At 35.2% G+C, this 14955-nt stretch overlaps 1 protein-coding gene across 1 annotated transcript in view; it reads right to left on the reverse strand.

The window, feature by feature from the left end:
• Positions 1-14955, reverse strand: part of RYR2 (ryanodine receptor 2 (cardiac)) — a 262530-nt gene that overhangs the window by 212796 nt on the left and 34779 nt on the right. The window contains exons 5-8 of the mRNA XM_009997595.1: positions 13204-13218; positions 3716-3790; positions 2886-2964; positions 1565-1677 (exon numbers count right to left, since the gene is read on the reverse strand). Coding sequence (XP_009995897.1) covers positions 1565-1677; positions 2886-2964; positions 3716-3790; positions 13204-13218 — 282 coding nt within the window. The remainder of the gene's footprint in view (positions 1-1564; positions 1678-2885; positions 2965-3715; positions 3791-13203; positions 13219-14955) is intronic.

Consider the following 14955-nt stretch of genomic DNA (forward strand, 5'->3'; position numbering starts at 1 on the left):
GTTCAGCAGAGCCAAGCTTCCTCTCTGAAGGACCTGGCAACAGTGCAGTTCATGCATTCTATAATGCCAGAAGCACTTATGTAAGTGCTTTCCTCAGAAATACTACACAGAAAAATAAGCATCTGAAATCCTATTCTATAGGATTGGATAATGAGAGCCAGAGAACTGAATGACTTGCCCAGGGCCATTGTTGTGAGTCAGCAAACTTCCAAAATGCAATCCTTTCACTTACTATTTTAACACTAATCTTCCTATCAGTTTAGCACTTGCTCACTGAGATTAAAAAAGATGACTCTTCAGGGTAAAAAAAAAAATAGTCAATTGTCCAAAAATTTTTTTCTTGATGAAAGCAGTGAAGGGGAGCTCCAGGAAAGTCCTGAGATTTTCTGAATCCTTGCTACTTCTTACTATCAAACCAGAGATGAAAACTGAAATAACTATTCATTAAAATTTAGATTTAAAAATTTTAACACTGTAACACACAGAGTAAAATATCAAGAACGTAAGATTTGTGTTGATTCTCTCTACACTGAAAATATAGTTTTAGTATGTAGATATTTTGCATGGAAGACACAGTCTACTCATTAACATGACATGTTGAGAAAAATAATATTCCATTTTATAAAAAAATATTTTAAAACCATTATTTTCAAGTCTAATTCACCTCTTCACATCTTTTTCTATGTACTGAGAAAAAAAAAATCAGAAATAATATTTCATAGTATTAAAAACTATAGAATAAACTTTAGCATTATATGCAGATCTGAGACAGTCCTCTTGATAAAGCTAAAAACATTTCCTTTTCAAAAATCCTTTTTTCAGTTGCAGCCACAATTGCTGAGTCACTGGGGCTGATTTTATAGAAGCTTCCAGTATAATGATTTTCTTCTTATTTTCATCTTTTTTTTCCAAATAGAACAGTTCAGGGGCTTGTAATGCCAAGAATACAAAAAGAAATTCCTCTTAAAGCAGCAAAAAAATTCATTACAAAACAAATGGGGGATCCTTTGATGAGGAAGAAGTTTATTTAAACCAGTGCTAAAAAGCAGCTAACACAGAAAATTAAAAAATATTTAAATTATATATTATTTATTATTTAATTTTGTCACGCCAGTAGCAATATATGTTACATTGTGCACAATCGTAAGAAAATACTGACTTTTTAAAGTCCCCAAAATGCTATGTAGCCAAGTTAAACATCCCAAAATTTTGCTATAAAATTTTAATCCATGTATGCTAGTGCTGTTAACTTCTGAACACCTCAATTATGAAATATGGACAGCTTGTTTTTTTCTGAATTTTCTTTTTTTTCTTCATTAGTAAATTTTTCAACTTCTATTCTATTATTAAAATGAACACAAATTACATTAGTCACATATCAATGTCACACTTTCCAGACCTTCAGTGTCTTGGTTTGCAAAATGGTATCAAATAACAATTTAAACACTTCAAGCTATATTATTGGAGGGACAAATGTAAACCAAACTTCAGTAGAACATGTTTAGTAACTTTTTTTTTTTTTACTGTAGAGGAAGCACTGTGCAGATATTCTTAAAAAACTTACCAAATATCTTTCTGAAGAGACACTGACTAAAATAAGATCATCTCCAACACGCACTTTTTCTCCTTCTGATCGTTGCTTGGAAGCAGGATGGATGGTCCACCAGCATGCCTCACCTGTATCATTATTGAGTAATAGCAGAGAAAGAAATTAGGAAGAAAATGGCTAACATTATTGCCATTACTTTCACATCTATCTCAGTCCTAAATCTCTGACCGAGTTTTCAGTTGGGTAAACCAAGTCACCATGTATTTTCAATAACTAATATTCAATAACTAATCTTGTTCCTGCACCACCTTGGCAGAAACTCAGCTGGAATAATTCACATATGCAGAACACTGCAAGACCTCTGCATCAATACTTCCAGAACTGAGGTAGGAGGAGGCTCTCTCTGTTCACTAGTCAACCTAGTCCCGGATAGTTTTGTTAAAGAGCCTCCCTTTATTCATTTTCGTTCCAGGTTCTGGGAAATACATCAAATAATATTCCACCAAGAAGTAGGACAAAAAAAAATAGAGCAGCCTATCACTAAGGGCAATAAAAATAAGCATTCTAAAATATCACTTAAAATAACATTTGAAAGACCTTATTAATCCAAATGCTGTTATGTTTTTCCACTCCTACTGACTGTGTCTCTAATTCCCCAGAATGGGGGGCATGAAAGTCAAAGCTCTTTGATTTTGAAACTCCTGAATTGTTGCCATTATCACTTCTATTACTCCTAGATTGAGCAAAGCTTTAAAAAACAAACAAACAAACAAACAAACAAACTTATTATTTCTAATTAAACTATTACACCAAACCCTGGTGTTGCACTGGACTTAGTAGAGTTAGGTTAATGGTTGGTAGAGATAGGTTATGGTTCAACTCAATAATCTTAAAGGCCTTTTCCAACCAGAATGATTCTGTGATTCTGTTATGGCATTGTTAGAAGCTATATCAGTCTTAAAAATGCAATTAAATTCAAGTTACCAGCAGCTCTAAAACAGCCACAGAAACTTTTTTTAAAATAATACAAGTTTTAGAAAAGGCTTCTACAGGAATAATAACTTAGGAATATTCCTTTACTTATATTCAATATTCTAAATCTGCATTTGAGTATCAATACATTTGTTTATATCTCACAGAAAAGCAATTACATAATCTATAAGAAAATGAAAATATAAGATACTGAATGTGTAAAACATGGAAATATTGAGTTTTGTTTCTTCAGTCCATAAAACAGTCTTGATTTTCATGTGATTTATATGTATTCATAGGTCTCTAATCTGATTTTTAGACTAAAAGTATTCTTCATTAAATTGTGTTTTAAAGAACTCTTTACCTGTTGTGTCCTCTTGCAATCCTACATCAAATGCCAGCTTATCCATTGAAGATCGCGATGTAGAGAGGCAGCATAGATACTATCAAAAGAAAAAAGCATGCATTACTAGTTCTGCTCATGTCTGATAATCCACTGAAACATAAAAAGCCAATGATAAAAAAAACTACTAACACAGGATTAACTGTTCTTACATTATCCCCACAAGGCACTGCCAAGAACATATATGCCTGATAAACTGAATGGCACTCAAGGAGACATAGCAAAGGTACGTGTTCTAAAATAACATCTCAGTCTATTCAGGTTATCTTTCCACTGAGACAGGAATAGGGAAAGTGGAAATAAAGGAACTGTTCAGCTCCATGAAGCCTCACTTGTAGTTGAGGAGTTTGGTACCTATGTAATTCATCAGGGAATTGGAGAGTCAGGCTTCTGTCCAAAATATGTGGAAGAAGGAATTCCCTTCTCTGCTCAGTCTCCAACATATGTTCATGTTGCCAGCCAGATGCCAGCTGTGGATTCAGTCACAGCTTATGCAATATGCAATATCCAAGGGAAAAGTAATGAGAAATCACCAAGCCAAAACAGACTGACAAACAGAGAATTCAACATATGGAGCCAGAATTAGTTTTAGCACTTACCAGATATGACCAGCTTGGTTTTGTATTTCCAGGCATCTACCCTTCCAAAAGTCTTCCATTAACCATAAGTAACATGCCTCTTTTATGTCAATAATCCTCCAGATAGCGGTAAATGGCAATAGTCTGGGCACTTTCTGACATAACTTCCATGTAAAAAAGTATTAATTGCTGCTATCAATTTCTGTTACATACCATGCCACTGTAGGAATGACGCAGCAGGATTGCATGCCCATAGAGCAGTGTTCGATGACCACCACCTTGTGCAGACTGAAAGATAAAGAGAAGTAAACACTGGTAGTTGTAATAAAATCAGGCCTTTTGAGAAAGAAAAAAGGAAAGAAGAAATACTTATCAATCTCTGGACCATCTGTATTAGCCCTGTGATAGAGGAGTCTATTTCTTGATAAAACACTATTCAGGGATTAGTTCAAGAAGGTAGCTTTAAGAATGTGGCATCTTTATTTTCAACTGGCTCTTAATATATTGACTTTTATAGTCCTTGGGACATATCTACAGTACAATGTGGACAGTTGAATCTGGAGGCTTCTGACTTTTTCTATTAAAAGTGCTCAATTCACTGATGAGAAAAAATTGTGTGCTTTGTAGTGCCACTGATTTGGTATAAAATATATTCTAGAGGCTTAAATCCTTCTCACATGTGCTGAAAGCAGACAGCAGATAGCCTCTAGAGTAGAGCAGTTTTGATGCATATCACACTACACAACCTTAAGTATTGTTAAATCTCTACATATTCCCCCATTTTTTCTCCAAATGATATATTCTATACATATAGTATACAAAGGGAATTTCTGGAGTATCTTATCAAGATCATCAATTAAGATGTTAAACAGAAATGGTCCCAACACTGAGCCCTGAGGAACACGACTTGTGACTGGTTGCCAGCTGGAGTTGACTCCATTGACCATCACCCTCTGGGCCTGACTGTCCAGCCAGTGCTTGATCCAACAGATCATGTGCTCATCCAGGCACAGCAGCCAGGTTTTTTATGAGAGTTCTTTGGGGAACAGAGTCACATGCTTTTTGGAGATCCAGATAGACAATATCCACAGCCTTTCCCTCATCCAATAGTTGGGTCATCAGGTCATAAAAGATCAGGTTCGCCAGGCAGGACCTGCCTTTCATCAACCCATGCTGACTGGGCCTGATCCCCTGGTTATCCTCTATATGTCTTCTAATAAGACTCAAGATGATCTGCTGTATGACCTTCCCTGATACTGAGGTCAGACTGACAGGCCTATAGCTTCCCAGACCTTCCTTTCTACCTTTCTTATAGATGGGTGTTATATTTGATACCCTCCAGTCCATTGGGACCTCCCCAGTTAGCCAGGACTTCAGGCAAATAATGAAAAGTCAACTGGTGATAAGATCTGCCAACTCTTTCAGCTCCCTTGGATGTAGCCCATCTGGTCCCATAGACTTGTGTGTGTCTAAGTGTTGTAGTAGGTCTCTGACCACTTCCTCTTTCATTGTGATGACCTCATTCTGCACCCCCTCCCTGTCTCCTAGCTCATGTGGCATGCACATCACACTCTTCAAGTAATATAAATAAAAGTATATTTTTTACCCTATAAATGTGACAACTCCATAAGCAGCCTTGTTGTTTAATATAGAACTTCTAATTTAATATTTTACACACAGCATTTTTACCCTTTTACCACAGCAGACTGACCTTCTGTTTGACTGGAGTATCAAGATTCATTACAGAATAAATTGGAAACAATCATACTATGTTATCTCTTTGGCAGCTTCATTTCAGTGCTGAAGAGCAATTTAACTGGATGGCTATGGTAGCAACACACAATTATTTCCTCTCTTCATTCACCACTTGTCCTTCCTTATCTTCTTTCCATTAGCATAATATTTATTGATCTTTTAGTTACTTGGTCAAGAAAAAAAAAATAAACACAAACCAGAAAGAGGAATAGGTGGTAGAAAAGTGGGTACTGAAAAAAAAAATAGTATTTTTAGCACTTTTAAGAAACTGAAAGGACTTTCTGGCTTTTACTTTCATTGAGAAGAGAGTATCTTGATGGACACAAGGTATATTTTGACTTTCAATAAACTGTGCAGCAGTCAAAATGAAGGGAGGCACATTCAATTCTGTGGAAGACTGGATGATGTGAATGTTTATTAAGAGAGAAGTCATGGACATTGCCACAGACACAGTCTGGACAACAAGATAAAGATTGAGCTTTGAACTAGCATTACTATCATGACTTTTTCCAAAGGCATAAGGAACGCACGAGACATTTGAAGTAAGACTTGTGCCAGAGATATATGCTGCATGTCTGCTGTACATCACATTGAGGAAAAAGGGGAAAACTGCTGTGAACCTACTGCCTTACAAGCATTTTGGATCTGCCCCAGAAGCTTTATCAACAGCAGGTATAGCTACTCAACCAACAAAGGTACTAGTATGGACAAAAGCTCAAAATTTCACTGATATTTAAATTGAAAATACTGACATACTAGCCATAAATTTGATATCTCACTTATAGATTTGGTTGCCTGTTGTACAAAAGATGTGAGGAATAGTGTGAGCAACAGAATAACAGCTACGTTAGCTTGCCCTTGTTTTGAACATATTGATTTGTCTGTGTAGCACCTCTTTTGTTAAATGCCAACTGGAAGCCAAACAGAAGAAAGGTTGGTTTGTGAAAAATGAGGGAGTAATTTTTAAAAAATATTTTTTCCCAACAGCATTAAGGTAATTCTAAGTAAAATTATTTTGTTTAGTAAAAAAAAATAATAAATAAATAAAAATGCAGGCAAGTCTGCTCTGTTTCCAAGACAGAAAGCAAAGAGTTTCAAAAAAATACATCAAGTATTTTTCACTTAAAAGTTCCTGAGAAGCAGTTATAATTAAGCCATCCACATGGAGAGAAAGTTGAAAAGATGAAACAGAAAAACACAGGAGAGACTGGGAGAGAAAGATGGTGCTATGAAACTGACTTTCATTTTGGACCCTAACTTCCAGGATATGAACATACCTGTAAGTTAATTTCCTATTTTAAAGGCTCACTTCATAAGTAGATAGTTAGCATTTATCTTTATGCCAGAAACTGAATTTAAGTAGCTGTTGGGCAATGATATTCTACTGAAAGAGACTTCAGTATTCAAAATAATCCACTACCTAGAATGTTGCAGAGAACTGCAGGTTTTCCACATGTTTAAACAAATTTTAAAGAAAATAAATTTTACAGTTAACAATCAGACATACATGGTAAAGATGCAACATTCCAAGAGAGGGGTGCCACCAGAATTTATCAAATTTCTAGTAATACTCAAATCATACTTCTTATGACGGTACAAGTAAGACTTCTTGGACTCAACAATTCTGACTAATTCAATCATTAATGCCCACAGATGTTTGCACAAATATAAATGGCATTATAATGCAAGCAAGTTTCTACCAAACACTATGTATAATTAGTTTTATTTGCTTATGTTTTTAATTTCCTATTTTCAAAGTAATTTGTAAGTTGGACAATATGTTCCCTGAATAAAACCAGGCTGGAGAAAAATACATTTTTGATCAAGGAAAAATTTATCCATTGAAGTTCTACAAGCTACCCTGTTCAGGAGTATCAGTTCTCTGAATGCAAAACTCTTCAGTTTATCCTCTGAGAATCTGAGATTTAGAATAAGTCTTGAAAAGCATTCAGAACTGGTAAACACTAGTTATTAAATTGAGATGGAAAGCATATAGAGCAAATTCACACTGCTTATGAAAACTTTATATAAACTGTCCATCTCTAGTCTAATATTCCTGTAGCTAGAATACAAGATTAATTTGGAGTAATCTCATTACCCAAAAGCCATTGCCAAAGCAAAGGCAATTTAGAAGACAACAAAAATCAGAGCTGAAGAAATTATCATTCAAAATATACAAACAGCTTTCAAGTTCAATGCATTTTTAGATCAGGCAGTGAGAATAGATTGCTAAAATCTGGACTCCTTAATTTGATGTAAAGTGCATTCTCTTGAAACAAAAATAAGAAGGAAAATTAGTTAAAATTAGGAAATATTTATTTTCCTTGTTTTCTTAATGGAAATAGGATTAAAATGCCAAAAGTAACCTAAAAATTACAACCTTCGGACTACACAGTAAAATGTGCAAATTATGAAAATGCATAACATGAAATATATAAAATAATATACTCATTTTAATTTATATATTTTACTGTGAACACCAATCCTGAAGTAAAATAAGTTATACATGATTAAACAAACCCTTTGCATCTGTACAATTTCATACATACACAACTGCCATATGTACAGACATGTAACCCCCCTGACAGATTAAGACATGTATTTGATTATGGCACTTGCACCACTATGCCTACGGCTGCATTGCTCCACTTGTGGCCACGCATAAGAATCTTCAGGAAATTAATCACAGTGATATTCAACAAGTGTTTTGGAGCCATTTGTGCTTCTGGGAACCTCACTTACAATGTGAACTTTTAGAGACTAGTGAATACCCTGTAGCATCCAAGGAAATTTTGAGTCACATAGCCACTACCTCTCCACTCTTTTCAAGAGAGCAGCCTTATTTTCATTAAAGAAAACATTTTCTATTTCATTGAGCACTCCATTGCAAGCAAATGCAGATGTTTCTTTTCTGACTTCTCTACCCAGATCTACACCATCTCCATATGTATGAAAAAGGAAAAGGCTATGAGATTCAGGGAGGTTCCAGAGAAAGAAAACATGTGAAACCATGTAATCAAACAGGATAGTTATTTCAGTGTTCTAATTGTGTACAAAGCTTTCATAACATTGTAATTATTCAGAAATCTAATGCTTGAGAAAGCCTGAGAGCAATCAAATTTAGCACACAGCTACTCAGACAACTCTATTCACTCATGAAAGCAATTAAAAAATAATGAATGTGTCACAAGAACACAGAAAATGAAGTAGACTCTCTAGAAAATCATAGAAGATAACACGGTGAGTTTTTAAGAATGAAGTAATGGCTTTTTCTATCTCATTTCATGATGAACTCATGACTGCAAATCACAATCAGTGGCACAGCTTATAGGGCAAATGGAATGTACGAACGCCAGAGTGTAAGGAAGTATAGTTTTGATGGACTTAAAGTACTAATAAAAATAATCAATTGAAACAATAAGCTACATTACATCAGTAGTCAATCCTTCAAAAATGCAATTGTTTACAGTAATGGTGAATTATGATCTAATTGCAACTGGCTGCTTAACTGTGGTATCCCCACACCCAGGCTTAGAAAATGCCTGTCCAAATGGTCTGGATGGAACTCAGGACCTCTCAATATTGCTCAGAATGGTTTTCTAATAAAATACAACACAACTGTTTTCATGGCACTGAAAATTTTAACATGTCAGAGCAGCTGTGCAGCAAAAGAAGCAAAGTGCTCCCTGTTTTTCTCCACAAATGTTTTCCAAGGTTAATACTGCAAATAATATTACAAGTTTCCAAATATGACCTTTAGCGGCTATGTCATATGTACACCAGAGCAAAACATGTCCTCTATAGCACTGAGTACTTAGACTTCATTGAAATGAAGCAAGCCTCTGAAACAAAGCCTAAATTAACACTTCATTGCCAAAGCCAAGTGGGAAATCAATGCTGACAGAATATATTGTTGTCACAGAATTAGAATGCTAACAGCAGCTTAAAATTGCAACATATAATAATGGAACAGTGATTAAAAAAAAATATTACATATGTCGATGAGGAGGAAAAGCTAATTGTTTCTACCAATGAAGGCCATCTTCCACTCAAAATAGATGCTGGAGGCAACAGCATGTCAAACAAAGGAAACCTATGCTTCCATAAAAACACTTGCAAATACAAATGTAAAAGCTTTATTTTCTCCAGCATGAGCATGTCCTAAACTTCCTCAAGCTCCATAGTTTATTTTAAACATTTACACTGTTAGAAAATTACAGAATGAGGAATGAAGATTTCTTATCTCTAAATCTAGACACTTAGTTGAAATCTATAAGCAGAAGTATATAATTAAACACAGAATATCCTCCAGTTAACTGTTTTGAACCCTTTTAAATTAAAAATCATCACCACAAAAATAAACCAAGCAGGAAATTACACCCACAAGTGATGGAATTACACCACAAGTGACTTCTCAAAGTCCTTTCCCTGGGGAATGTTAAATTTCCCACTCAGGAACAGTCATTACATTCTGAAATCGTGTTTTGATACATTAGAAAGAGAAATCAACTAGAAAATTTGGGTCTTATCACAAGCTTTGGATTGTAAAAAATCAGATACAGTGAATTCTGAGTAAAGGTATATTTATGCCCTGGACTAAGCTCTTCCCAGTCAGAAATCACCTGTGTAAAGACCAGAGATGTCAGGCTGTTGGCATCAACGACTTTTTCCAAAAGGCTTACTAAAGTTTTTAAACCAGCAGGCCAATATAAATATTTAATCTGAACCAGTTCTTTAAAAAGAAAAATGTGAGTGCACAAAAAGGAACATGTGCTACGTTTATATATAATTCTTCCTGCATTTAAGCAAATTACAGGCTTATCTGCAAGATAGAATGGAAAGTACTGAGAGGATGTGGAATAAATGTAGATCTCAAAAGCTATTGAGTCCTCACTCAGGACAAGAACTCCATAGTGGCAGAATTAGCAGGGAGGTGAAAGAAACTGGAAAAAGACTTAGAGGAACTGTGAAGGCCAGAAGAGAAGGATGTTCCCTACAGTCTAAAACCATCTCACTATGGGTTTACACATAAATATTTTCATGATGCTACAACCAACCAACCTAGCAATGTAAAAACTACTCACATGTTCATTACACTATTAATATGCAACATTTAATATGTTCTAGATCAATGCTGATGAAGTCCATTATTCATCTAAAACCAGTAGTGATGCTGCAATTCTGTAAGCTGACTAGAATTGGAGACCATCACAGGCAAATGTTCAATGAGACCTCTTACTCCCCACTATTCTATCACTGTCAATTTTTTTTTACACTGATCACAACTTGAGATGACTAATAAGAGCTTCTTTCTAATACTAAGCAACAGCCAGCTGAAAAATACAGAAAGGCTTGTTCTCTTAATGCCAGTATGATCAGAAACAGCTTATGAACAGCTAAATTATTTTTTTTTATGACAAAAACACAGCTTAAATTAGCCTAAGGCAACTAAGCAGCCAGTGGAGAGAAAAAAACACTTTTGGACAGTAATTCAGAACACCTAAAATCATACCAACTCCTTGATGATTCCTATGCTTCTGCTTGTGGTTACACATGGAGCTTAGGATACGCATGGCTTTAAGTCAGACATTTCAGTTTTGTGGGATGAACGCCAGCCACAGAGTCCAAAAACCCCAAGCAATGGTGAAAACAGAATGCGTAGAAACAGGCTGAGTCACTGCAGAACTTGTGAAGTAACCCTGGAACAGAGCTAGAAGGCTTGTGAGACAAGAGGAGTCAGGCAAAACTAAACAATTCACAACTGGAATAGCAATGCTGGGAAATTACATCTCCGGCAGCATCAGAAAACTTGAAATGCTGCAAGGAATAAAGACAAGCAGAGCTACAAAGCAGGTGAGCCAAGGAGATTTACATGTTCCTCTTGCTCACAGACGTATCCATTTTCTCTAAAAATCTTGACACACACACAAAAAGGCAATTTTCTTTCCAAATGAACAGCATCCAGAACCAGAAGCCTTGAATTCTTCTATTCAGAACCGAAAAAGGTAATGAGACCCTTCTGCAACTACTGTGCTCCTGGGTTGCCATTTCCAGTGTTTGGCACCAAACCCACAGCACGTAACTGCTTAGAACTCAAAGACGCAAAGTACAGCAATTCCCTGCTGACACAAGGCATGGTGGTAGCATGTTCCTTCACCCCACTCATATCAAATAACAGCAACACCAAAGGGCAAATGCAAACCAGTATAAAACCTCTCCATTTGTCTCACTGTAGCCTATATACGATGTTACAATGGAATAATAAACAGGAACTAAGTATATGAAAATCTGAAACTGAATAAATCAACTGGCCAATAAAAACCATAAGCATGTTAAGAACACAGACATTTTACCTTTTATTTTTAAAAAGATTGGAATAATTGGTAATTATGATAAATGTTTGTGCCAGTATCATGTTAAGTGGTCCCAATTTTGCTAATATTGGCCTGTTGGAAGGCACAATAAACAGCCACATAATTAGAAAGACTTCAAATATACCACATGATTAGTATTTCCAACACTACATTAATGTTATCGCATTCCCAGCAATGAGAAACTTCACATCAATGAAAAGCAGATACAGGAGTGCATATAAATAAAAAAAAATAAAGAATATTGATCGTCTGTTTGCAGCCTTCTATGTGAAACAAACATTTATATTTATGGCTGAGGCAACACTTCCGTTACTAACTCTTACTTTCAAGCACTTTCAGCCTTTTGGAAAAAAATTGCCCAAGAGGATAAAAGTTATTGATTTTTCCCTTAGCTTGTGAAGATTTCTCTTCCTCCATACTCCTCCCTCTTCACCGAACAGGAGACAGAAGGAATTAATAAAAATCTTCCTGGTTATTTTTCTTGCTAAATAAGTGGAGGAGGAAGGCAGTTTTCACAACTTAAGGATTGTGCCAAGCTTTTTCTGTTGCTGTATGATGCCAGGGAAAGTGAATCATCCTTGTCACTTGAGAAAGAAACTCACAGATAAAGAATAAGACAGACAGCCAAGTAGGAAGAAAAGGTGGATCAGCAGAGGAGTCATGCTAAGAAAATTCCTCTGACGTCATTAAAACCAGCCCTTAAAATAGCACTGCTTAACTAGCTCAGAATTTGTCCCTTTTGGAGTGTAACAAAGAAGAAATAGTGTACCATAGAACCGCTGACCCTTAGGGGGTGAAAATCAGCAAGTAAATCATTTTAGAAGATGAATTGCAAATAGACATTGATAATTAAAGGAAAAAGTAGAGAAAGGACAGCCAACACATCTTGGCTAAAATCACAGCCAATTATTCCAATGTCAATTATACAAGATGCTTGGAGATTCACTAAGTGCCTTGTCATAATAAAAAAAATAATAATAATAATAATAATAATAATAATAATAATAATAATAATAATAATAATAATAATAATAATAATAATAATAATAATAATGATAATAATAATTAATAATAATAAAACAACCTAAAAACAAAAGCAATGAGAAGCAGAGCTCCTGCATGTGCTTACTGATCTGAGGCAGTGAAGAGGCAGCGACCCCCAGCCCAAGGGTTCCTCACTAAACCCACTGTGACAGAAGAAACAGTGTGCTGTCCCTGCTTTCCAAAATGCCCAAATGTTTTACTGTGATTTTTGTTACTTTTTCATTGTCTCAAGATTTCTTATTTACCAAATAGCATCGCATTCTCAGTGAAAGTGTAAGGAGCTGTGAATTAGAGAAGCCAGCCCAGAGTCCTCTTTCCATAAAGTTGCCTGCCTTTGGTCCTTCATGATCTAAATAAACCACAATCCCAACAGAAACTAGACTCACTTCAGTTTCTAAAACCAAATTTTTACAAACTTCAGTATGTACTATTATAGTGAAGGCAAGTTTGATACCAATGTTAAAAATAAAAATAATTAAATTGTAGGAATTCACAGGAACTATAATACTAAATGTTTAACTCGCTTACCTTCACCATAAATTTCTGTAGAGCCATGAGAAGGGGAAAAAAAGAGAAAATGTGAAATGAATATTTGCTTTCAGGTGCTTAAAATTTGGGATTGTTTTCCCTGAAAAAAGTGAGTGGGATACAGAGAACTACAAACCACATTTAAAAGGAACATTTATCATTGCAATTAGCATAAATATAACTCGTGCTTGAAAGTAAAACAGCTGCTCAGAACAAGGCTTCATCATTTATTATGCAATAGTTTTCTCAGATGTATTTTTTCTTTAAATACTAGACCACATTAAATACTTATTTTCTAAAGATGAAACACAGTAGAGGTAAAATGGGTACCATGCCTGATCATCTTAAACAACTTGCTCTGCAGATAATTTCTAAATACATGAGTTGTAAAGTCCTGCATTCAAAGTGCAGTGATGGAAAGCAACACCACTACTGTAGTAACCTATTCTATGTAAACACAGAATAATTTTAATTAATTAGTAACTAATATTTCATGCACGAATTAAAAAAAAAATTCAGTGCCACTTGACTGATATCAGAAGATTATGGAAATTTTTAGGTTCATTTTCATGTAGGTGCTCAAGAAAAAAAGGAGAGTGATATTTTATGCTACATGCAGTGATTTGGTTTTCTTTGCAACAGTTCCATGACCACCTTTTCCTCTTTTAACCTCATCCGTTCATGTTTTGATAGCAGAAAGCTTGAAGCTGAGGACTGGAATTTGGCAGCAAATCTCTATCCCACATGAAAACACAGTCTAACTGGAGACTTTCCAAGCAGGAATGAGCTTTCATTTCATACATTCTTTCAAGAGTATCTGTTCTTAAAGATGTTCTGCTCTTAAATTCAGATTTCTTAAAAATTTTCTATGTCTTTTTGGTACTTAGACATTTGGAAACACACTGATCAAATTGTTTGTCATGACATCGTGTCCACTCTCCTTAGAAAACAAGAACTATAAATATAGGATGATCATTTTGACATTATTATTCATCCCATTTCTTGCCACCCCTATATTTTGTTTGCTGTTAAGTAACTGGAAGCCTTTGCTGACCTGTCCATACTGGGGTATGTGTGTAAGTCCACTAATATAGAAACAAGTTAATTACACAACTGATCCTAATATAAGCTTTCCCATATTTGTCAATACTAAATTAAATTTGCCAGCATACTGCCTTTTTATCAAGGAGATCAGTTCCATCAAAGACATGTCTTTTCCAGCTGTCAATCATCTATGAAAGTTTAATCTCAAATACACAACCCTGCTGCTTTTTCAATATTTCAAGTACATTAAGCAACTGTCCTTTTGTGAAACCTTCTGGTTATCTTTTTGATAATTTATTTTAACTGCTTTATTGTACTCTCTTAACTTGCTTCAAATGTAAATGAACAGTTTAACTCTTCTTTTTATTACTAAAATGGTACAGTAGCTTCCTGTGCTGGATTTTTTGGAAGACCATATTTAATAATTAATTCTCTTCAGATGACATTAAGTAAGCTAAGAAGTGAGAGAGAAACAACTGTCATCTTGTTTGTTTCTGTCATACCTTGTTCTTTAGAGTTATTCTGGTTCCTTAATAATTTTGAACATGATTTACATGTCATTCTTAGGGACAGAAATTGCCATGAAGCGTCCCCCTCAAATTAGAAAACTTGAAAGACAACAGTGGGTGAGGGAAGTCTGAACACATACATCCACCTACTGCTTCATAACCATTGGGGGAAGAAATACTCTGAAACTTAATTGTTTTA

This window comes from Chaetura pelagica, unplaced genomic scaffold (assembly GCF_000747805.2).
Source record: "Chaetura pelagica isolate M959 unplaced genomic scaffold, ChaPel_1.0 scaffold235, whole genome shotgun sequence".
Classification (NCBI taxonomy): domain Eukaryota; kingdom Metazoa; phylum Chordata; class Aves; order Apodiformes; family Apodidae; genus Chaetura; species Chaetura pelagica.